At 40.5% G+C, this 23,837-nt stretch overlaps 1 protein-coding gene and 1 long non-coding RNA gene across 4 annotated transcripts in view; one reads left to right on the forward strand and one right to left on the reverse strand.

Annotated features, from left to right (window-relative positions):
- LOC148654430 (uncharacterized) overlaps nt 1–23,837 on the reverse strand; it is a 147,090-nt gene that overhangs the window by 97,568 nt on the left and 25,685 nt on the right. The gene's annotated exons all lie outside the window — the stretch shown is intronic.
- The window catches only part of ntf3 (neurotrophin 3), a 47,876-nt gene that overhangs the window by 9,240 nt on the left and 14,799 nt on the right, over nt 1–23,837 (forward strand). Inside the window, exon 2 of one of the 2 annotated variants that reach the window (XM_088646543.1) lies at nt 16,715–23,382. The exons of the other annotated variant lie outside the window; for it this stretch is intronic. Within the exon in view, the coding sequence (XP_088502669.1) occupies nt 16,715–17,482 (768 nt within the window). The 3' untranslated portion in view covers nt 17,483–23,382. Of the gene's footprint in view, nt 1–16,714; nt 23,383–23,837 lie in introns of those variants that run through there. 2 annotated transcript variants of the gene reach the window in all.

The raw sequence follows: 23,837 nt of genomic DNA on the forward strand, positions 1-23,837 counted from the left end.
AATCACCTACCCTCTTTCCTAAAATGAAACTGTTAAAAATAATGTAGAGGATCTCATCTTTGTGTTCTTGTTTCCGTTAAACTCTCTTCAAGTTACTAAAGACCCCAGAGAAAAAGCTAGCTTCAACCACGATGCCCTGAATAGTCTGAATACCTCATTATCTTTGTTAAGAGCAGGAGAGAGGGAGGTTTCCATTAGCTCACAGTCTTTTAAACACCATTATCACAATTCACATGACAATATGCACCACACCTCGATCAATTGGTAATACATACAGTTACGGTATCTCTTGGAGTTCTTAATATATAAAGGATATGTACAGTATGACTCGGCTGTTGTCTTAATGATACAGCATAACTGGAAGTGCATGCAGTACAAACATACATAAATTATGGAACAGGTAAAGGTTTATTCCAAGAGAAACAATGTTTCGGCTGTAGAGCTTTCTTCCGGTTTCACAGGAATAAACCTTGACTTGTTCCTTTGCAGCCTACGCATGCTGACGCAGCTCCCCATGTAAACTTCAATACATAAATTGTAATGAGCAGAGACTGTATTGAATGCTCTCCGTTTTAGAAGATAAAGCAAATTTGAACCCTTTGCTAATTTCTTGATTCAGTTACTCGGGTGCAGCCTTAGATTTCCTGGATGGCTAGGATGTGAGAGTTGTGAAAACCAAGTTTACAGGCTGGGTTGGCTACAGTAACAGGCTTATTAAATGAGTAGCCTGATGGGAACATTGAAGACGTCTTAGTGAATTAGTGTGGCTCTAAGGAGAAAAAAAAAGTCATTTTAATTCTAATTCACAGTGTGGTTATAAGGTACGCCAGAGCTATGATAACCAAAATGCCAACTGCAAGTGTCTTTTAATGCCATGCTTACCACAGTTGATAGAGAAACAGAAACAGAACTCGGGGCTGAGAGACTCAGGGGTCTCTCATGGAACAGTGCTAGAAGAGTATGCAGCCAAGATAGTGGGGAAAAAATAGCACAAGCAGTAAATGAAAGATAAGACAGAAATGTAGGTCTGAAAACGTTGCCCGAGAGGTGTGATGTACAGCGTTTGGAAGAAGAAAAGTTAAATTAAAGCACAGTTACACAGTGGTTCAGATATATAAGCAATTATTTGTGTTTGTTAATAAACAGATCACTAGCCCAGTACTTCCCTCCCATCGCGACTAAGGTTATCAGCACAGGTCCAGACAGTTCACTACAGTCAGGGAAGACTGCAGCTTTGTCAGGACATTCAGTCAAACCAGTTCCAGCGTATTCTGTGGCACTCCTCATTATCCCATGTGTAGCTGTACATTAGGTAGGCCCTTGACTCACCTCTGCAGTTTATTACCAGTCAGTGATTGTTGAGATCACTGCGTTTTACAGGAGAGGCAGACTGCTATCCAGGGCGTCATGCCTTTTCATTGGCTAATGGGCAGGGATCTATGCAGGGGGATTACAGGCGGTTTTTGGCACAAACCCCGACTTGGCTGAGGGATGACGACCTAGCCATGAGGACAGGGTAGTTGGACAACCCACTTGTGAGGCAAAGGCAGGACTGAGAGAAGCAGAGAGATACAAAGCTGTGAACTCTAGGGAAGAATTGAACATGGTTCAATAGCCCATGTTCAATAGCCCATATATGCCTGCCTAGGGCAGGTACTTGTGTAGATTACATGCCTGATGTCAGAACTTGCTTCTCTCTTCAGAATGTGGATTTCACACCTACGAGAATATCTGTAACTGCAGTGGTCTAATTTGAAAAGGCAGTGACATTGTTTGCTTAAAAAGGGTGAATACCTTCTAATGTTAAGTACTATCCCAGCAGTCCTTCAGAACCCCCACAAACTTTTCTGGAGGTCAAAGATCATTATCATCTTGGTAACAATACGAGATGAACCATTTTCAGATGGCTTCATTGTGACCGACGGTAAACATCTGTTTGAGCAACCAGTTGGACCACCTTCTTTTCAAGATTTTTTCCAGTTTTACAGTGAGCAGCTTCATACAGTAGGTATTTTATACTGAATCCGTCCACTTAGAATTGCCATGCTGGTATACCTTGTGAGTTTTGTTACCCCTGGAAAAAAAAATCTCCCCTCTCCTCCCAGATCCCAAGATTATAATGAATTGTATATTTGAAGATGAAATCAATCAGTGGTCTCTCCATTCCAGGTCTGTAACCTGCTAAGGGAATGATAATGGTATCGCCAGATGTTTTTTGCTGCTCTTACTACTCCTGATAATAATGACGATGAAAGCTATTTACTCATGGTTCTGACAGTATTCATATCTAGCAATGCTGGCAGCTCTAATTTGTTTGCTACTCAAAACAGTGTGATATCTGTTGGTGAGTCGATCTGTACTATCATAAAGGTATTCACAATCGTGTGAATTCAGTCAAGTGATTATTTTCCCCTCTCATGCTTGTGTTTCGCCCTCCTTGCACATATTTTTTAAATTTTCAAGCTCAAGCAATGACGTTTTCTGTGCGGGTGCAGACCATTTTGTGATGGTCAGCCTCTAGTGCTTTATAATTACCTTGCTTTCAGCAAGGTGGTGAATTGCTCAGAGGACATGTTGCCGAAGGTCCTATCGCACTATTGCATTGCTACTGTAGTGACAGGGGTGGTCAGAGTTTTAACGGATTGATTGATTGGTGATCAGCATCTCCTTGTCTACCCAACCATCATTCTACTGTTGATGCTAAATTTCTGTTGGCTACTCTAGAAATGCAGTTTCACTTTAACTTTCATTTACTCGCACGTCCTTAGGGGCACCTGTGTACATTCAGTGCTTGCACTTGGGATCCTTAATGCTAATGAACTCTATATAAGTTCTGAAGAGATCCATCATTGCCTCCACTCCATTCTGGCGAAATTAAGTGTTTCTGCTCCAGTAGTTTTATAATGCTGCATTAACAGTGTCACCCTCGTATTTCTGTCTACTGAAGGTCGATCTCAAAACTATCAAGTACGATATCTCACTGTAATGTAACTTTTCGTTCACTCTGCGGATCTGTTCCGTTTATCTGGACTTCTGTCTTAAATATGTCTTTCCCTTTCCTCGTGCAATGCACTAATGGTCTCGTTATGCAGCATTTGGACTCAGAACTCATAAAACAGGATTTTAGAAGTCAGCTCCCTGCATCTCAGCCTGACATTTGAATTAGCATGATTGACGCTTAGTCACTGTCCTTGAATCATTACTGACAAAGACACTCAAAAATGCACCGTTCTGAATATAATTTGGCCGTCATGGTGGTTTGATTGTTGTAGTATACGGTACAGACATGAACAAGTTCTGCCCAATTGCGTAAGCTGTGCCCGTGAGATTTTTTTAAAGGAACATGGGAAATGAAATAAGCTTTAGATCTTTTGTAAATATTAAACTATTTCTAAATGTTTTGGTCATATATTTTAGCCAGATATGAGATACCAGATATTGTAGCCTTATTTAATCACTTGAATTTTCACAGCCCGATGTAAAGGTCCAGATTTTTTAAAATACTTGATTTCACAGGATGTCTTAAGAAAAAGGATCTTATTGTAGGTTATAGAACTTCTTTATGATATACAGGTACCGTAATTGCCATACACATTTAAGATGTATAGTACATAGTGTACTAGTATAGCATATACACACACTGTCATTAATATACTTTATTTTAAATAGTTCTGCATCAAATAGAAATCCCCATTTTTCTTAATTACATTTATCTAAGTGTTAAATTTAAAATCAATATAATGATAATTAATTTAGCAAATAATATAGGACAATACATAGAAAGTAATGGTTATTACAGGATTAACAGTGCAGTAAGTAACAGTACAAACTGCACATTGGTATCGCAATATTGCACATGGGAGAGAAGCTTAGTCTAAGGTGCCAGTGGGTGAAGCATGCTGTGTCGTTAGGTGGCTACTGAGAGAAATGGGATTTGCTCTTCCATAAGAGAAGAAGCTAATGGGAGCGTGGTTGGCACTCCTGTACGGTTCAGAGGCTGGTGAGAGAAGCGCGTTTTGCGCTCCTGTACGGTTAAGATGCTGGTAGGAGAAGCAGGGTTGCTTCTGGCTGATGCGCAATCTTAATGTGGAATTCAGTAAGGCTTCTCAGACACACTTGCCTTTTAATTTGTTCAACATAAATCAAATAACAGATTTCCTCCGATTACCACAGGACTCAAATAAGAATTGAATGTGGGTCATGCACATGTTAATTTCCAGTAATTACAAAATTGATTGTATGACAGAAGCTGTGCTGATTATGTGTCCTGTCCTTAAACAAATTAAATTAATCTGGAAATTAATTTATCGATGAACCTTCCCCTTGATCCAAAAAGCATCATGTAACATGATATACAATTTGCAACTCACATTGAAAGTCACTCAAGAACAGTCATTGATAATAGGTGTATGCTTCTACCTTTATATTGTATAATGAATTAAAACTTGATTTAAAAAATAGTCTTTAGCCTTTTAAATACAGTAGAAGGGAAAAGGGGAAAATTCTTTAAAATGAGCCTTTAAATATATTGGTCTATAATTAAATTTTACATATTATTCAATAGAAAAAAATAGTTTTTTGTAATTATCCAATCACAATTTTATCCTATGTTCATATACTGTAATTGCATTGTAGAACAAGCTACTGTATTATATTCAATTAGTAAACTAGCATAATGCAGTATTGTTTTGTCCAGTGTGATCTAGACCTAGACTGAACTTCTTTTGTCTTATTTCAGGTAGTCCCATTCACCTTCAATGGGATTGTTAACATGATTTTGTGGTGGTCATGCAAAAAAAGACAGTAAAAATCACCTACCCTCTTTCCTAAAATGAAACTGTTAAAAATAATGTAGAGGATCTCATCTTTGTGTTCTTGTTTCCGTTAAACTCTCTTCAAGTTACTAAAGACCCCAGAGAAAAAGCTAGCTTCAACCACGATGCCCTGAATAGTCTGAATACCTCATTATCTTTGTTAAGAGCAGGAGAGAGGGAGGTTTCCATTAGCTCACAGTCTTTTAAACACCATTATCACAATTCACATGACAATATGCACCACACCTCGATCAATTGGTAATACATACAGTTACGGTATCTCTTGGAGTTCTTAATATATAAAGGATATGTACAGTATGACTCGGCTGTTGTCTTAATGATACAGCATAACTGGAAGTGCATGCAGTACAAACATACATAAATTATGGAACAGGTAAAGGTTTATTCCAAGAGAAACAATGTTTCGGCTGTAGAGCTTTCTTCCGGTTTCACAGGAATAAACCTTGACTTGTTCCTTTGCAGCCTACGCATGCTGACGCAGCTCCCCATGTAAACTTCAATACATAAATTGTAATGAGCAGAGACTGTATTGATTGTTTTAATTTGTAAGTCTCGAATAACAGTGGGTGTAATACATTGAAACCCGAGTGTTGAAAAGAGAACCATCCTTGACCTTATCTTGAGTATTTTTTATCAGTTTTATCTGTGCTATTGACCTCTTTAAAAATTGCCACTCTGAAGCGTCATCTGTAACGTTTCTTGATCCCCACCCGAATTGCAGCCCGCCAACAAAGTAAAAGATTTCTTTAAAGTGTTTTGTCAAGATTTCTTTCTGCGTGGCCCAAAAATGGGGGGGGTCTCTGTGTGGACGGGCAGCAAATCAGGAACCTGTTAAGCTCCCCAACTCAAACAAAAACTAACAGGGTGAATTGAGGCCTAGTAACAACCCTGGCAAATAACTGCCTGTATCAATTCCGGACTGTTAGAAAGGAGTTTGAGAAGAAAATCCTTTTAAGATTCACAGAGTAGGACTCTGCCATGAGAGATCCCTCTATTCTGAAAAAGGAAAAAGACCTACAATTTTCAATACCATATTATTTTGATTTCGAACCACACTGGGATTTACACCATTTTAACTCCCCATATTATCCAAATAGTTGCTGGGCAGAGCTTTTTCAAGGTAGCACAGTTTTGTCAAAATTTACCTGGCCCTTTCTAAAAGCACTGTACATTTTTAAACGGGGAAAGATGCTGGACGAGCTCTTCTCGTTTGTGGCATTTCTCATGTTTTTCGGTTTTGATGCCCATCAGCATTCATTAATTCTTAAAAACAAACAGTTATTTCGGCCGAAACTCATGTTTCATCACCACAACGCAGTTTTGCAGTCTGGTCAGGATCAGGTGGGTAATGAAGGACTCGGTGTAGAGTGCGAGGCAGTGTGAAGGGTAGTTTGCAAGATGCTGGTGTCTTCCACACAGAACGGCTTTCTAAGGTGAAGCTATTGTTTTTTGTGTAAGTGGTCACTGGATATGGCATTGAATATGTAAAATTTAGATTTCAAAAATGCATCTAGGTAAGCATACGGTGATGTGAAAGAAATTGAATCCCCTTACAATTCCACGGTTTTACATATTAAGACATCTGATCTTTGTCTAGTCCTCACTAACTCCAAACAGCAGATAAATCACACCTCACGCGACAGGAGCACAGCGATTTTTCTTTTTCCTTCATTAAAAAGGTGCTGTTCTCCAAACCTAAGCCATGCTACAATGTTCTTCTTGGATAGAAGGGGGCTACACATCCACAAGTCATTATTCTTCAGTCCTTTCCAGAGAAAACGGAATATTTGATCAACTTGGATGTACAGTCATCACTGTCATGACTGAGATCCCATAATGCCAGAATGTCCATTTTCAGCTAAGTTTGAGCATATTGGCCGAAGAAGCTAGGTTTGGCCAAAATGTCATGGTACCTGATTGATTCCCCTAATCTTACCGAGGGCATCAGGATCCCTTGGTGTAAAACATTTATACTATGACAATTTAAATCATGCACAAAATATACAACACACCCTCTGCCATACTTGAATAATGAGTGCCTTCACAGCATAAGCTTACCTTCTGTACTCAATCGGTATCATATTGACAGAGGCCTGTAGATCCCTGTATGTAGTTTTGGGGTTCTCTAGCAGCATTATACAGTTTGATCTTGGAGTGATCTTACTGGGACACCCACTCCTGGATAGATTGGCAACTGTCTTCAACTTTCTCTGTTTATAAATTCTCATTGCTGAATGATGGACTTAATATTGTTTAGAAATGGCTTTGCAGCCCTTCCCAGACCGATGAGCACCCACGATTCTCTCTCTGAGACCATCACAAATATCTTTTGACCTTGGCAGGATGTTACCAAAAACCTGAATGCTCCAAACCAAACCGACAAAGTTTCTAAATTGTGTATACAGGTGGAAGCCCTTCCTGATGATCAACTGATCATGTGCATTTGTTTAGCAACACCTGGTTCTAATTACCTGATATCCAATTAGCAGTAAGGGTGCACTTAATTTTCCACACAAGGCTTCTGAATGTTGGCCATTTTTTTAACAAAATAACCATCAAATTTGTGTTGTTTGTGACTTGAGTTTAGATTTATCTACTGTATGTCTGAATATGTAAAACCATAGAATCTTAAGAGGGTGTACTTTTTTTCACATCACTAACTTTAAGAGTACAGTAGCAGGTACAATCAGCCTCTGACATGCAACACACTTGCAATCAGAGTAAATGCTGAGGGAAATAGATTGCAATAGCACTTGGTCACAGAAGGTTTAAGATACTTGTGAGGTCTTGAGATAGTGTTCTGTTAAGAGGATAATTGCAGAATTTCTTTTTCGTAGTTCAAAGTCCCTTAGAGTAAACGGCTGCCTTAGTATGAGTCTTCTCACATTCCATTAACTATCTATATTGGTTTACATTTTTGCTCATCTTTCAAAATCAGAACTCCAAACCAACAATGTACTCCTGTGGATTCTTATTTCATTGTCTGCATGACCAATACACAGATGGGTTTAACTAAAAATTTCAGAAATTTTCAAGTTAAGAAAAATGATTAATACTCAGATGCAAAGCTCATTAAACACCTGCTCTGAGGAGGCTGTCAAGATAAATGCTATGAGCAGCTCTCAGAACATGCTCGCATTCGTTTCTTCTAACTTTACAGTTTCTCCATTGCCGACAGACACTTTGTAGCAGAAAAGTGATTTTCATCTTTGACAGGGGTTGAGCAATGGTGGTTGTAAAACTTAACAGTGGTATTGCTGTAATGATCATGTCAATATAATCTTATTACTCATTATTATTACTATCACCAATAATTGTGTTGAAATTGTGCATTTCAGCCCTGGACAACAGCAAAATCGAGGCAGTTTTGATCTATGTGAATGGGATGCAGCTAAAGAGACTAGCTTTTTTTTTCTTCCTAGCTAACTTTAAAAAAAAAAGTTCCCAGGCTGTCCAGCAACTTAAAGGGGAACTGCAGTCCCAATTACTCAGACTGGTTATTAAATATCTCAGTAACAAAAGAAATTGATCACCATGTTGTCCCTGCAAACCCCTCATCTTGCCACCAGCGAGAGCCTCCACAAATTGTGACATGTTGCAGGCCTTCCTGTTCACTAGCCCCTGTACTGTGATGGACGAGTGAATAAGGACAGGTTGTGCAGCAGACATTTCACCGCAGAAATGCTCCAACGTGATCTGCAGGCAGAGTTAACCAGTACGTAGTTTGTCAGTAAAACGGTCTCAAAGTCGAGAGCGATATTTCTATTGGATTCAAATACCTGTCTTCACAAACTTGCTTGTTTACAGTGTTACAGGGCCACTTCACCTCACTGGCAGCTTTGGTGCCTAATCACAGAATATGACGCTGTGATGTGAATTGGAGATTTTACACGTTACTGTGTACTTTTACTTTCATTGTAGTCTGAAATGCGCTCGTCAACGCCGAATTTTCTAACCCCAAAATATAAAAATATTGCATATTTAGTGTTGCAGTTTTATAACTTTTTATAAAATTGCAGTGTTTCCATTGACTGTGACATGCATTTGAGGACCTGTCTCAGGTCTCAGATTAACCTTCTGTGAGGAACAATGCTGGGGTGTAATTGCACAATCATGATCCAATTCACTCTGCAAATAAATGCACTATTCCTCCACATGCATGTGCTGAGTTTATCCATTCTCTAATAGAAGTTGTAAAGAACGGTCAAAGAGCAATGCTCAATGCCACATATGACCTCCGAGTTAAACATGCTGACATCCCAGTTCTGTTTTTCCCCCACTCGATTTTCTCCATCACTCACTTGATGAGTACCATGTGTGATCATTACGTCAAGGTTAGAATGAGTTGCGATTTGTTGTTTTTGTTTTTTTTTTTACACGTCCTGGTGGAAGGGTGGCACAGTCTTTAACATTGCTGCTTCCTTATAGCACTGGGGCCCTGGATGCAATTCTGGACCTGGGCTTCTGTCTGTGTGGAGTTTGCATGTTCTCTCCACATTCAGACAGGTTTCTTCCCCCAGTCCATAGACATACTGGTGGATTCTAAGGAAATTGACCCTGGTGTGAGTGTCTGTGCGTGTCCTGCGATGGTTTGGCATCCCATGCAGGGTGTACCCTGGTTGCTTGCTGGGATGTACTACAGCTCCCCAACAACACTGAATTGGATGAATCAGGTTAGAAAACAGATGGATGGATGTTCTGATGGCCACTGCTTTAAAGTAATCCCTTCAAAGCCACTATGATAACCTTCTACTGCCAACATTTCTTGCTGCCTTTTCATTTAATGGTGTAAAAAAGTACAAGGTGGCCATGGTTTTAATACAGGACATTACAGAGGACAGCTATGATTGCTATTTGTAAGAGGCTGATATACTGTATTTTATATTGCAGTTTCTTTTTTTTTTCCTATAGTACATTAAGTAAGGGCAGTTTGGAAAAGCAAGGTATATAAAAAGTGCGCTGGAGGGCTTTTTGTAAGTGATCAGACAGTGACCTGACTACAGTATTGTACAGAAGATTGCGATGAGGTGCTGAACCAGATGATGGATGAAAATGATAAAAGAGGCAATTACAAAATCTTTTTAAAGTTGAGAGGAGAGGGCACTTTTCCTGCAAAGGTGACAGGGGAGAATGTTAATGGAGCAGCTGACAGCAGAGGGCTGATTCAGCAGGAAGGGCTCAATAGGTACAGTACATTCCGCTGTTGGAGAAGACGGGGGACCTGCTGCTCTCTTATTGCTGTAGCTCCAGGATTTTCTCATAGTGGCCCTGGGGCCTAATAATTCAGTCTTGGCAAGTGGAAAGTATGCATACCAGATCTGCTCTGTGACTACACTGTACTTTGGAGGTCAAACAAGGGATACAGGATGGGGAGGGGTGGGGGTTGCAGTTAATATTGAAAGTCCTGAAGGCACAACAGCTTCAGGAGGCTTCAGCTGAGGCCTACTGGCAGGGACTGGGCTCTGAGGCAAGAGCAGAGGGACTTCGCTCACATGTGTGCGTGCCAGTGAGCAGGTCTGTTGTTTTTCTGACAAACTGCTTTGCATGGGAGGAAACCGCCTCTTCAGTAACGGCTGTCTCACAGTCTTCAATAAAGTTGGTCTCACTTTTTTTTTTAAGTAGCTTTGCTACTGTGAGAACATTTTTTTAGCCCCAGACAGAAACAAAGAAACGTGTTGTGATCAGACAGGTTAGGCACATGCAGTACCCACCATCTATTCTCTTTTGTTGAAAATAAAACAGCAGAATGAGGTTAAATAAAGGATAAAATGAGGATTCTCAGTATGCAGTTAACCTGCTGTACTGTAGTGTTTCATTTAGGTCATTTAGAGTATTTCAGTGACACCAGAGACATTCATTATACAGTACTCACTATATCTGATTTTAACACCAATTAATACCTTAAACAGATTTATTTTCAGTAATTTGAACCCCAACACCACGAGACAGGGATCACAAGTAATTACAGAAAACTGACCATGTACTCTTTGTACAGATTCACAATGTACAGTTCAGTGTTGCGGTCTTGAAACAAAGGAGAATGAAATTAAAAGGGTGAGGACCATATCTAAAACAAAACCACATCTGAGCTACTTCATCAACAGCAGTGTCCCATCTTATCACCTTGTGCTACATAATCAACAGCAGCGTCCTTTAACTTCATCTGAGTTATGTTATCAACAGCAGTGATCTTTCATATAATCCGAGTCATTTTATCAACACCAGTGTCCTATTACAGCATCTGAGTAAGTTGATCAATACCAGTGTCTCATAACATCTTTCTTACTAGTGTCCTCTCATCATTTGAGACGTTATCAACAGCAGTGTCTCATAACATCATCTGAGTTACTTTATCAATATTCCCTCACATCATCTGAGTTACAGTACATTATCAACAGTGGTCTCCCATAACATCTTACTTTATCAACACCAGTGTCCCATATCATCTGAGTAACTATTAAGTGTCCCCATCACATCACCCGAGTTACGTTATAAACCACGTTATAGGGGTGTCCCGTAACATCATCCGAGTTACTTTAACAATGATGATGATTTCGCACAAGTATAAGGAAAGTTTAAACTGCTGAAAGAGTGAATGTCGAAAAAAAATACTGCACCTAATCAGCTCGTGATCCCATGACTATAAAATAAGAAACATCCCATTCGTCCATTGGTAAGCAATTAATGTGAGGGGGAGCATTAAGACATTCAGTCTGATGTCCCTAGTGTTCTGTAAGTCGACATGTTTAAAAGGGCTGTAATTTGGAAGACAATTATGATGCCCTTGTGGGGTGCAAGTTTGAGGAAGGGGATTACAGCGGTGTATACACATAGCTGCAGGCTTGCAGCATGCAGGTTAGCAGGGACACAGCGATGACATTAGGGACGTCCTGCAGGTAGGTATTTGCCTAAATGTCAAGTTTTACCTGTAGATTTGCAAGTCAGGGAGCAGAAGAAAAATCTTAACCGTCTGAAAAGTGATACAGCATCTTTCAAAGTATAACCTGAGATCACACTGGAACAGAAAAGGAGCATGCAGAACATAATACGCATAGTGTATACTCTGATATATGAGGGTATAGCCTTGCACGCTTTTGGGCCTTAAGCTGTTTATGTAGCATTGTGTGTAGGCGGGCATATATCTATGTGTTTTGTTTTTTTGTTTGGAGGAGCAATGGTTGGTTTTGTGTATATGAAAAGTACTATAATATTGAATAATAAGAGCAGCAAATCAATCAGGCATTTTTCCTGAATGAAAAAAAAAATAATTACTTGCACAGGGGGCCTCTTATCAAACAGAGCAAGTACATTTCAATTTCCCTGCTTCTAGCTTATCGATGTTGTCCGTTGTACTGTATGTGATAGTTCAGGGGTTGGCTGCCACAACTCAAATGATTAAGATTGAAATGTATTTAATAGCTTATCCAGGGGGTTGCACTTAGCTTACTGCCCATAGCAGTACAAACGTGTCGTCTATAGCCTTGTCTGAAGCTGACAGCTGAATTCATACAACACTGTCTCCAAGTTGTGGCATGATAATACATCTTTCCATAACTTGGCATTCAAGACACTATTAGAGCTAATGGAATTATAATTGCTTGATCCTGTTTGATACAGAAATGCATTTAAAATGCCAAGATAAAGATCTGAATAGTGTATATCTCAACACTGGCTATATAAAAAGATTAAGCATTTCTAAATCTAATGCTCACAGTTTTAGAAACATGTTGCATTCTATTCAAGACAAATTATAAGACCTTTAACCTTTACCAATAGAAACTTTAATCTCCTCCCAGAAAACAACAAGAACTAATCTCTTACATGACTAGTAGCCTAGTCCGATCTGCAGTTATGCATATTTTCTGCTTTAACATTAACGTGCTCAGTAGAGATCAAAATGCATCCAAAATATCCAAGTTCACATGCAACTCTACCAAGAAAGGAACACATGGAGAAAGACTTGGACCATCCTTGAAAACTTATTTTAAGGGGGCACAATTCATTGATATGCCAATCAGGAGTCCTTCCGAGTACTTTATGATCAGTTTGGTCAGTGATGGCTAACTCAAGACCTCAAGATGTAATTTGTTCTAAACATCACAATTTTATTAACCAGCTGTCATTTTTACAAATTATTTAACAACTGAAGTGAACTAGAAAGCATTCTAGCCTGTGGAACACTGGGAATTGACAGCTTTATCAGTTTCTGCGTTCATTTGGGGTTCCAGAGTTATTTTCATTGCACTCTGGTTTCACAGATTTGCATACAAGTTTCTTCTTGGAGTTTTTTCCAGACCAATCTCTGGATTTTTCTAGATCCTTCATCGGTTTTCTAGACCACTGGCTAGCTTTTCCAGACTCTTCACATTATTTTTCTAGTCCCTTCCCTGCATTTTCGTGATCATTTGCTACATTTGTCCTGAACATCCAGCCTGATCATTCAGAACTCCACACAGTAATGGTGAAAACATGATGTGTAAGTGAAGTGGGTTGAGAAAGCTTCTGTCAATGCAGAGACTCTGCTTTTCAAAATACCTTTAATGACAAAACTCACATGAAGTTGATCAATCCGATTCGCAGTAAATCTAATGAGATTTTATCACCAGTATGTGAAACCCGGTTAGTTTTATTGTTGAATGCATATTGCTGGGACGCTTCAGGGTTATGTCCTTGGTAAGATCCGGATATCTGTTTGTGGCCAAACAAGCAGGATGGATTTAAATAAAGGAAGATGCAAATAAGAGGTTATTCAACAAATCCTGCTGGTTTGGTAGTATAGTGGCCAAGCTAAACCTACAATTATATCCTTATTAACTTTTAAGATGTTTCTTTAAAGTCCCTGGAGTTTGGAGCTTACCCACTGAGTTAGAAAATGCATCTTAAGTGAATTCCTTTATTATCCGATTGCAAATCCATGTAATTGATTCTCTATCGATAGCGAGATAGTCACCTGGCTTGACCTAATACAGTATATTTGACACCCTAGAATCTCATTCTTGAAATAAAATGGTCTTTCTTCTAGACTGAGGAGGCTTACAGTAGCTCCCTTAACCTGACTGTAGAAGACATTCCCCAGAGACCAGGAATCCTTCTTTTTGCTCTTCTTTGAACTCTTTCCAAGGCTGCCAAAAATAGAAACAATATTCCAAGTGAGGGACTTCATCATATTACTTAGCTTACTTTCTGTATTGGAAGCCAGAACTTTCCCAGGTTACTACTGCTCGTGTGGATCACTTTGCCTCTCTCAGTGTTCAATTTAATTTTCCGTACATCAGCCCGCTCCAAGATTTTATCCGTCTTTGGGATTCCCTTGCTGCTATTTCTGTGTTTGTCCCCCCCATTTTAATCTCATCTGCAAATATATCTAGTTTGCTAAACGGCAGAATCCAAATTAGGCCTTGGAGGTCTGGAAGAGCTAATCTAATCTGCCTAATGAGATCTCGTGCCCCTTAAGGCAACACACTGTTTCCTGCTTGTTAGCCAGGTCTCAATCCACATGGACATGTTGCCTTGGATTTGTTTGGCTTTTCATTTGAGAAGCAGCCTCCTCAGGTATAAGGCTGAGGTACATTAGCATTCTGGACAGCTATATACATCATGGCAAACGTTTCTCTGCTTTATTCGAGTTCTGTTTCCCGTCTCGGATTAAATGGTTTTTAGCCAGCCTAGCCCCTTGGAGAACCACGGTGTCCGTTATGATCAAATCACCCTGTACCGATGGATCATTCATCGGCTAGGGGCAGATACCGACGTCTGCTATTGTAAAAACCTGGGTGAAATATGCCTTTAGAATATCCACTACAGTAAATCAGTATCAATTGCTAATCCAGTATTGTGTTCTAAACTATTTACTCGCCTGTTATAGTTATTTTACTGCTCTGGTACTGGACTGGGTGGCCTCCCCCAGGTTGAAAGACAGAACATCTTTCTTCTGTTCCTAAAGAGTGTGGAAACGCCTGTTTGTGCTGCACATCCTTTTATCATAGGCTGTTTTGCAGTTCCCCTTCCTTGAGAGGATGCTATTCTTAGAAGGAATCCATCCATCCATCCATTTTCTAACTGCTTTATCCGATACAGGGTCGCTGGGTAGCTGGAGTCTATCCCAGCAAGCAAAAGGCACAAGGCAGGGTACACCCTGGACAGGACGCTAGTCTATCGCAGGGCACACACAGACAGACATGCATACTAACGCCAGGGCCACTTTTCCCAGAAATTAGTTAACCTACAAGTATGTCTTTGGACTATGGGAGGAAACCAGAGCACCCGGAGGAAACCCAATTTACCACAAGGAAAACAAACCACGCATTTATTGAAACCCGTAATTGAATCATTGACTCATTAACATAATTGAAACCAGGGCTGTGAGAATCTCCGCAGAGCTGGACAGCAAAGATTAAAAAAATGAAACGGGCCCATGAAGTGACATTGCCAATGCTAGCCGACAGTTTCAGCAGGAAATGCAAAAAACTTCTGCTTCGCTTGTGTTGAGCAACTGGAAAAGGTAACTCTACTGGACTGCTGACATCATCATAGGTCTCTGGGCAATGGCGACTATGGACTTTACTGTACACATGCATCACTGGCTTTGCCTGTTGTCCTGTATTGTAGCTCAGTGTTATTCCGTTTACTGCTTGATATTTGAAAGAAATAATACAGTAAATCGACTGTCCGCTTGCTTCATGTTTGGGGCCTATGGTTGGTTTGTTTTAACAGCATGATTGCTGAACACGTACGACATTATTTTGTAATATTAGTTCTTTTATTCATAGCAGGCTGCAAATCCACATTTTATAGAAAAGAGGCAGGTATTTGCCTCAACACCATGTGGATAGGTCCGTCTTAAAATCTCTTTATAACCTTGTTGGCAACCTCTAGTAAGGAGCAAAACATTATTTCAACTTTGGTGAACTTCCAATTAATGGTCCTAACAATCTCGGTATTGTAGCAAAACCAAAATCTGCTAAAATTGGAAGCTTGGAAAGTACTTGAAGCAGATCTGGAGTTTTAGGAGTGCTGGTTACAGTTTTAGTTCAGATGAAACGTCTGCCCTACTGAACCAGTCTTTGAAACAAACCAAAGTTCGACTTCTGTTTGAGGTGAAATTTGTACGAGTCCTGGGCCAGTCAAAGGTTTTAGCTGAATAATTAAGGTTTTGGCCGTTTTCCAGATGTCATTTTCCCGTCTGCTGAAATATATTTACTTTTGAAACGGGATCATTGTGTGTCCGGTCCTCCTTTTAAGCCTCCGTTTCCAATTCTCACTAGGAATGGCAACACCAGAAGAATTGAGTGAAGCGAGAGGTGGTTACTGAGTGTTTTAGTCACAGTAAACTCTGCTTCACCCTCTTAGCTAAGGGGCTGACCTCCTGGCCACAGGACGAGGAGGCTGGGACATCCCTGTGGACAGAGGAGTGACCAAGGGGCAGCTGCAGAGGTGGAGATGGGGTGGAGGACAAATGTGAGGGAGAGAAGCAAGCCGACATACTGCCTAGCTTTATAATTAGGAGGAAAAGGGTCCTAACCTCTCAACACCAGGAGACTGGCCTTAGAGTCAAGCAGGTTAGGCCAGATCTCACTATACCCATGAACTCTTGGGTACTTCAATCGAAATTCGCCTTTTAATACTCCATCTCAGACAGTTTTCATGCTGTTTTGGGCTTTTCAATAAAAAAAAAAAGTTTTATCAGACATGAGCAGTACACCTTCCGTTTTGCTCTAGTGCACGTTCCACACGTCGGTATCCTGTGCTTCATAATGACAACTAAATGGTCTCGTAGATTGCATGGCGTAACACCGCGCAGAGCCGGAAGGCCCTTGCTCACCCGTCCAGGTAATTTACCCTCTTCTGTGTTTTTTTTCCCCCCCTCCTTTGCTCTACAGATCTTACAGGTGAATCTAGTAATGTCCATCCTGCTTTATGTAATGTTCCTGGCTTACCTCTGCGGTATCCAAGCTACGTCGATGGACAGGCGGGAATTATCACCGGACCCCGTGAACTCGCTGATCATCAGGCTCCTCCAGGCGGACATCGTGAAAAGCAAGCACCAGCAGGGGGCGACGCACAGGACGGCGGGGGACGGCAGAACAGCCGGTGGCGTCCCCGAGGAGGGGGATTACCCGGAGGGGAGGCTGGCCCTCCAGCTGGACGCGGAGCTGCTGAGACAGCGCAAACGGTACAGCTCCCCCCGGGTGCTCCTCAGCGAGCGGCCGCCCCTGCAGCCGCCGCCGTTGTACCTGGCGGACGACTACCTGGGGAGCCCCGAGGCGCTGAACCGGACGCGGCAGAAGCGGTACGCGGAACACAAGAGCTACCGGGGGGAGTACTCCGTGTGCGAGAGCGAGAGCCTGTGGGTGACGGACAAATCCACGGCCGTGGACATCCGGGGGCGGGAGGTGACCGTCCTGAAGCAGATCAAGATGGAGGGCGCCGACGTCAAGCAGTACTTTTACGAGACCAAGTGCGTGGCCTCCACCTCCACCAAGCGTAGCTGCAAGGGCATCGACGACCGGCGCTGGAACTCGCAGTGCAAGACCTCCCAGACCTTCGTCCGGGCGCTGGCCTCGGAGAAGAACTCCGTCGGGTGGAGGTGGATCCGGATAGACACGTCGTGCGTGTGCGCGCTTTCGCGGAAAGCCCGGAGAACGTAACCAAGCGCCCCCTCCCCTCCCCTCCCCCACCCACACCCTCTCTCTCTCTCTGGACTGCAGACATAAATTATTCCTTTAAGTTATATGAATTGCATGTAGCATATTAAAATCTTTATATATTTGTGTTATTTATTAAAAAGTCTTCAAAAGGTGTGTAAAGAAAAACAAAAAACCACGCAAAGCCACCAAAAAGGAACATTGATGGAGAGACTTTGTGCCTTCCTCACACGTCTTTACAGTCAGTCCTCACACAGAGGAGGGATTCTGGAGTGCAGATTACCTCTTAAGGTGATGTCTCCTAAGGCAAATCAGATATCAGTATTTTCTTTCAGTATTGTGAAGTATGTTCATTCAGTACTCACTTCTCAAGACCAAATGTGTGTTTCACCATGTCCGACCTCTTAAAGAATTTTGGGAAAGCAAATCCTTCTCCGCATAAGAACATGGGGAACTCATTTTCGTAGTGTAACAGAGCAACTATTTAGAGTTCTTTGTTATTTCTTAAAACCATGAGTTGATCACACTCCTATAGAAGGCATGTACATCCCGAACCTGTATTTTTGACAATGAAGTGCACGCATGCAAGATTCACAAACTGTACCATCAGGCAAATAATTGCAGAAGTCCTCTGCCGATGACGCACCTCTTCAACTTTCAAGCGTCCGAAATGCTTAAAAAAAACCTACGGCTGCTTATTCGTCAGATTTAATTCTGTCCACCTTACTCTTACCAGAAATTACTATTGAATGTTTGATGCAAGAATTTGCTTGGGCTCAACATGAAAATGGAATGTAAAGTATTCTGAGCGCTCAAGACAAATAGACTATTGAAACCACTGGAGATTGTGCTAATATCCTTGTCTGTCAGAAAAAAAAAACGGAGATAGAAGGGAATTTACGCAAGTTATTTGGTAAAATGAAAGCAGTCATGCTAAAAAAAAATTAGCAGTTATTGTTCTATAACTCCATAATATTGTCAGCAATGTAAAATAAGCAATGCTGGTTTAAAAGGCCTTGTATTTCAGTTGTTTTCAGGGTTTTTTCATTCAGGCAGTGGTGAATTCGATCCACACTGGCTTTTCCCTGTCAACACACATGACCGTTTTAAAATACACCTGTATTTACATTTGCCTTTTTCCCCAATTTCTCAGAAAACACATACTCCCATAGTCCCCTGAGCAGGTCCAGGATGGGAAGGATAAAATTGCTAAGTAAATGTGTATACAGTGTCTGCGATAAGAGTTTCATATAGCACTTGTTAAAATATTCTGCCAATGTGTAGGTGAAGATTCACAAGCAGCTCCTCGTAACAAATTAAGAGTAACAATTAGTGGCAAGTGTATTTAAACCAAGGGCCGAAACCAAAGTATGAGTTGTTTTTAGACCACAGAGGCTGGGTAGTTGAAGATGGTGTTAAGGTGTCAGAGACTATCCCAGCAAACAACGGGACACCAGTCCATCACAGAGGCAGACTACAAGATCCTAATTTCCCCCCCAAACTAGAGCACAACAGCAAACAATGAACCTGTGGCCTGTTTAAGCCCTTAGGTATTCATGGGAAGTGCTTAGAAAACAACCTGCTTGTTTGTTTTTTACAGCTAAAATATACAAAACAGAATAAAAAGAAATTGGACAATAGTTGACACCAACAAAAGCTGAAAATCGTTTTCTGTAATAAACATTATGGAAGCTGTGCACTGACAACATGATTCTGAATTCTCTAATAATGGCCAATGCCAGGACCATTCTAGGTCAGTATAATTTTTTATTGTATATTTGACCTGGCCCAAAAAGCTTGCAATCAAGGTTATAGTTTTTCCCCAGTTTCATCAATTCTTTGAATGTTTTGGAGCTTGTGGCTAGGAAATGTCAGATAAAAAAGCTGTCCTTTGACTCTGAATCAATGATCCCTGCTTTCTTATTCCTGAATTTGCTGCGTTAGATATGTAATTTTCCTGCACAACACTGTGGGCTAACTGTTTTTTTTAAATGTTGGTGACCTGATTGAGCAAATTTCCTCTATGTACTTAAATTTTCCATCGTGTGGGCCCTCAGAATATTTTTATTTATTTCTCAAACTATAATTGTTCATATTGCACACGTTACCATACTCAGGAGAGACAACAAGCCTTTCCAATGCATCTGAATAAGTACAGTATGAATGCATCTTAATTGACCGAAATGACAAAACTTTCATTGAACTCCAAATTTACAGCTTGCACTACACAACGTACTTTTGAATTTATAATCAAAGCCTACACTTTCCTGTGCCCTGGGCACAAATAACCTGCTTCCACCTGGAGGAGCATGTTTATTCTGAGAGATTCTCACATCAGCTCCATCTTTATCACTTTCAGAGCCATAGTGAAACTCTTAACAGCAAGCTAATGATGGCGGGGCTACTTCGGTTGCAAAAGATAAGGAAAAACAGCAGCCCTAAAATAAAATCATTTAATGACATTAACTACGCAGCACTGTCTCAGCAGCAATTGTAGAGTCATAGTCTTATTGTGGAAAAGCTGTGTCTTAAGAACCTCTCCACACATGTAGAGCTGGGATTTGAACACATAATCTCCTTATTAAAAGGGTTTACAACATGCCAGTCTGATCTTTTGAGGTAAGCATTTTAGATCTTGAGATATTGAAAGGCATCTTCATTGTGCCAGTGATATACAGTAAAAAGACAACCAGATAGACACAGAGGATCATCTTATTATCCGTCTTGAAATTGATTATATTGTGATTGCTGCTCATTTTTTGAGGTGTACTTGTGAAAACATGACAGGGAAGAGAGGAGGTAAATTCAGAGCACAGTACTTTACGGATGTTTATAGTCCATGTCTGGTGCTCTCAATGAAATTGAAGAAGAAAGAAGAAAGCAGTCCTAGAGCATGACAAAGGAGCAGTTTGTGTTATTTGTGGAGGCACCATACTGCAATGTCTGGTTCCTTTGTCAAACTTTAAAAAAAAACATTCAGAGAGCAACACGCATAAAAACGTGTGGGTGTTCAGACACCAAAGGCATGAGTAAAATGTAAATGATCCATTCTTTTCATAAGTGGGTGAAGTTCAATTAAAGAAAGCATTGTGCAGTAAGGAGGACACAGAATCATTCATGAATGTTAGAATGGTCACCCATCAAGACAGTATTTGCTAGATATGGGCTCCTCATTGCTCACTTGCTTTAAGCCTCTTTGAGGCTCTCAAAATGGAAAGCCTACACTGAGATAGGCAGACTTAAACCTCTCCTGTTAGTGCCTGCACCTCAACACGGCTGAAGACGGTTCACATTAGGAATTTTCAATTTAAAAACTGTTCTGTAAGAAATGTTCTCTTCTGTAGGATTGCTAGCCCTGGTTGTCCACAATTTGGTTCCGTTGTCTTACAGCTTGTTCCAGCTGGTTTCTTAAATACTTTTGCCGATTTTCCTAAATCTTCCCTGCACAGTTATGGTCACACAATGTAATACAAGAACTTGTCTGTATTAAATACTGTACATGTCTGTTTTCTGGACTTGCTGTGCACATGTACTCAATGTGCTGGCGCTAGAGTATTTATCATCTATTTTATCTTTCTCAAAGAACTTTTTGCATTGATGCACACCCATAATTTATCTTCAAAATCCGTTGACTTGGAAATCCTCTCTGCATTCACACAACTTGCATTTGAGAGGAGAAGGAATTGAAGCTTACGGGTGAAAAACAAGATCCAGATATCCTTCTACCAAGATATTATGGCAGGAGAAAAATTTAAGAAACAGGCCTGTGTTGGCGTTATTGGTCTTCAATGCACAAGAAGTGTTGTTGAGTTGAGTTAGCTCCTTCTTAAAGTATTTAAATTCACTGTATAAACTACTTTATCAATGTCCTCTCAATTCCTGGATATGATTGAGTTTGCAAATAGCACAGATGTGCCAACAGAGTGGTTTTATAGTGCGTAACACCATAAAGGACATGAAACAGCGTGTTTTACAGGAGCAGAGCCCAAGTTCTGCATCTGTCACTCACTGCCAGTTTATTTTTTTCAGGGGTGGGTAAGACATGGATCTCACAAAAATAATGCCTGTTTTTTTCAGCAATATTTCATTTTCCTACGTGTTGGTAGTAGACATTACTTGATTTTTTTTTCTACAGGCAATTACTGTATGTGCACGTTCCTGTTGCCTAATCTTGAACAATGCAGACTAATCCTTTTGTGGTTACAGAGGACTGCACTCGCCCCTGGGATATTTTTATAGATTAAGCTCTCCGGAGATATGGCTCGCAGTCCAAGTGCGAGACTTTGTGAATGATATTTCAGTCCACAAAAAGCAGGAATTTGGTTTTGCCGTTATTCAAAAGCAGGAGTCGTATTGCCGAGACAAAAACTTGCAAGTAAAATTATTGATCTAAACTGTCCCAGTGAGAAACACATCCTTCATTCTGATTTACAGAAGATCTTATGCAATTTATTTAATATACCAGGTATATTAATACTGTATATGCAGTCTTTCTAGGCATGTGAACCCCAGCACAACCACTAAATTAGTGTGTATTTAAAGTCTTCAGTGAGACATGGGTGACCTGTCTTGTCTGGAGGGTTAGCAGGGATCAACTCAGTTTGTGGTTATAAAGGAGAGGTAAAAATTGAATTCTGTGCAAGGTGAGGGGCAGGATCTTTAGATACTGCAGTGCCTTTTCCTTTAAAAATAATATTTCCCACAGGGAGCTGTATCAGTGTGTTGGCAGCAAAGGAATACATACATATTAATTCCCCATTTCTTCAATGCTGAAGAAGGCACAGTGGCCAAAACATTAACTTTCTCCTTTCCATTTTAAGTGTGGAATTAACCTTTACTTGTTCCCTATTAATCAAATCAATGGAAGAATTATTAGGAATGTAGTTTGGTAATCTGCTGAGACTTTCATTTATTTGTAGAGCCAGGTATACTGGAAAAAATGTGAAAATAAGAGAAGATTATACTAAAATATTAACATTTTCTGAGGGAAAAGGCACACCCCATAATTACAATTTTGCTATTGTTGGTTTTCCTCTTTGGCTGTGGTGTGTTTGTCCAGTATCTGTGATGGACTGGCGTCCCATCCAGATCGTACCCCGCCTTGAACCCAGTGTTTTCCAGGATATGCTCCAACTTGCCTGGGACCCTGAATTGGATGAAGTGGTTAGAAAATGGATGAATCGAGGTCCCCCCCCCACAAGATTGTCACAAGATGTATAACTTCCATAACAATAAAAAAAGTCAATTTCACAGCTCCTCAATACCCCTTATGAAAAGGTTAATGTGCCAAAATTAGAGTACTGTAATGCATACGGCCGACAGGCACTGGGTAAGAGCCGGCTTACCAAAGCGGTGACATCACCGCCCTTCCCTGTGATAGCAGGACCACAGCCCCTGGGCTATAGAGAGATCTCTCTTTAGCTCACTGGGCTGGGTCCCTGTTGAGTGACGCCGGAGTCCTGGGTTCGAGCCCCCGACGCTGCAGGGCCGACCCAATGCGGCAAGGGCGCCCGCCTGAACCCCAAAGCGTTACAGTACTATGCTAAGTATGCTCCAAGTGTAGAGTAAATTGCCATTTTAAAAGTGCAAATAATATGACATTATAAATTTAAAGACCTCTATTTTAGTACAGACAAGTATGTTGGATGTATATTGTACAGTATGTAACTACTTTGCTGCCTGATGTAATTTCCAGTTTGTTGACAGCTGTAAATGTACTTGTGTTTAATAGAAGGACTACAGCTATCCTACATGACAGTTCTATTTGAAATGAATTGAATTAAGATACTTGATGATTTGTTGTAAACTGGTTTACCGTTTCACCAAGTAAAACACCTGCCTGGAAAGGTCTCAGCAGTCTGTGTGAAATATTTCGGAATAAACATATAATTATGTTTTCTATAGCTCTTCTCTCCTGCTCTGTGTGGTTTGGGTTGTGTTATCGTTTGTACTGTTTGCAAGAGGATAATTGTCCACATCTGGATTGTTTTCACAGGCACAAATGGAAGATAACACAAGCACTGTTTGGATTTAACTTGTGTATAAGGCAGGGTCTGACACAGATGCTCAAAGCTATACCATAGACACATACAGTACATGTGTGCAATCACCATAATTCCATTATCAGTACATTAAAAATGCAAATTGCTTCTATTTTCTACCTCAAATCTATCCAGTGAGTATGTATTTTGTTGTGCATTTTGTATTAAATATTTTGGCATTAATTTCTGTTTATGGAAAAAAAGACATCAAGGATGACTTATTTTTATAGAAGGCCATGTACAGTATTATTTATAAACCCACAAATTTGAATTTGTAAATATTCCCTGATTTGCTTGCGAGAACGACTGTCGCAGTT

This window comes from Lepisosteus platostomus, chromosome 9 (assembly GCF_059453375.1).
Source record: "Lepisosteus platostomus isolate fLepPlt1 chromosome 9, fLepPlt1.hap1, whole genome shotgun sequence".
In the NCBI taxonomy this organism is placed as follows: domain Eukaryota; kingdom Metazoa; phylum Chordata; class Actinopteri; order Semionotiformes; family Lepisosteidae; genus Lepisosteus; species Lepisosteus platostomus.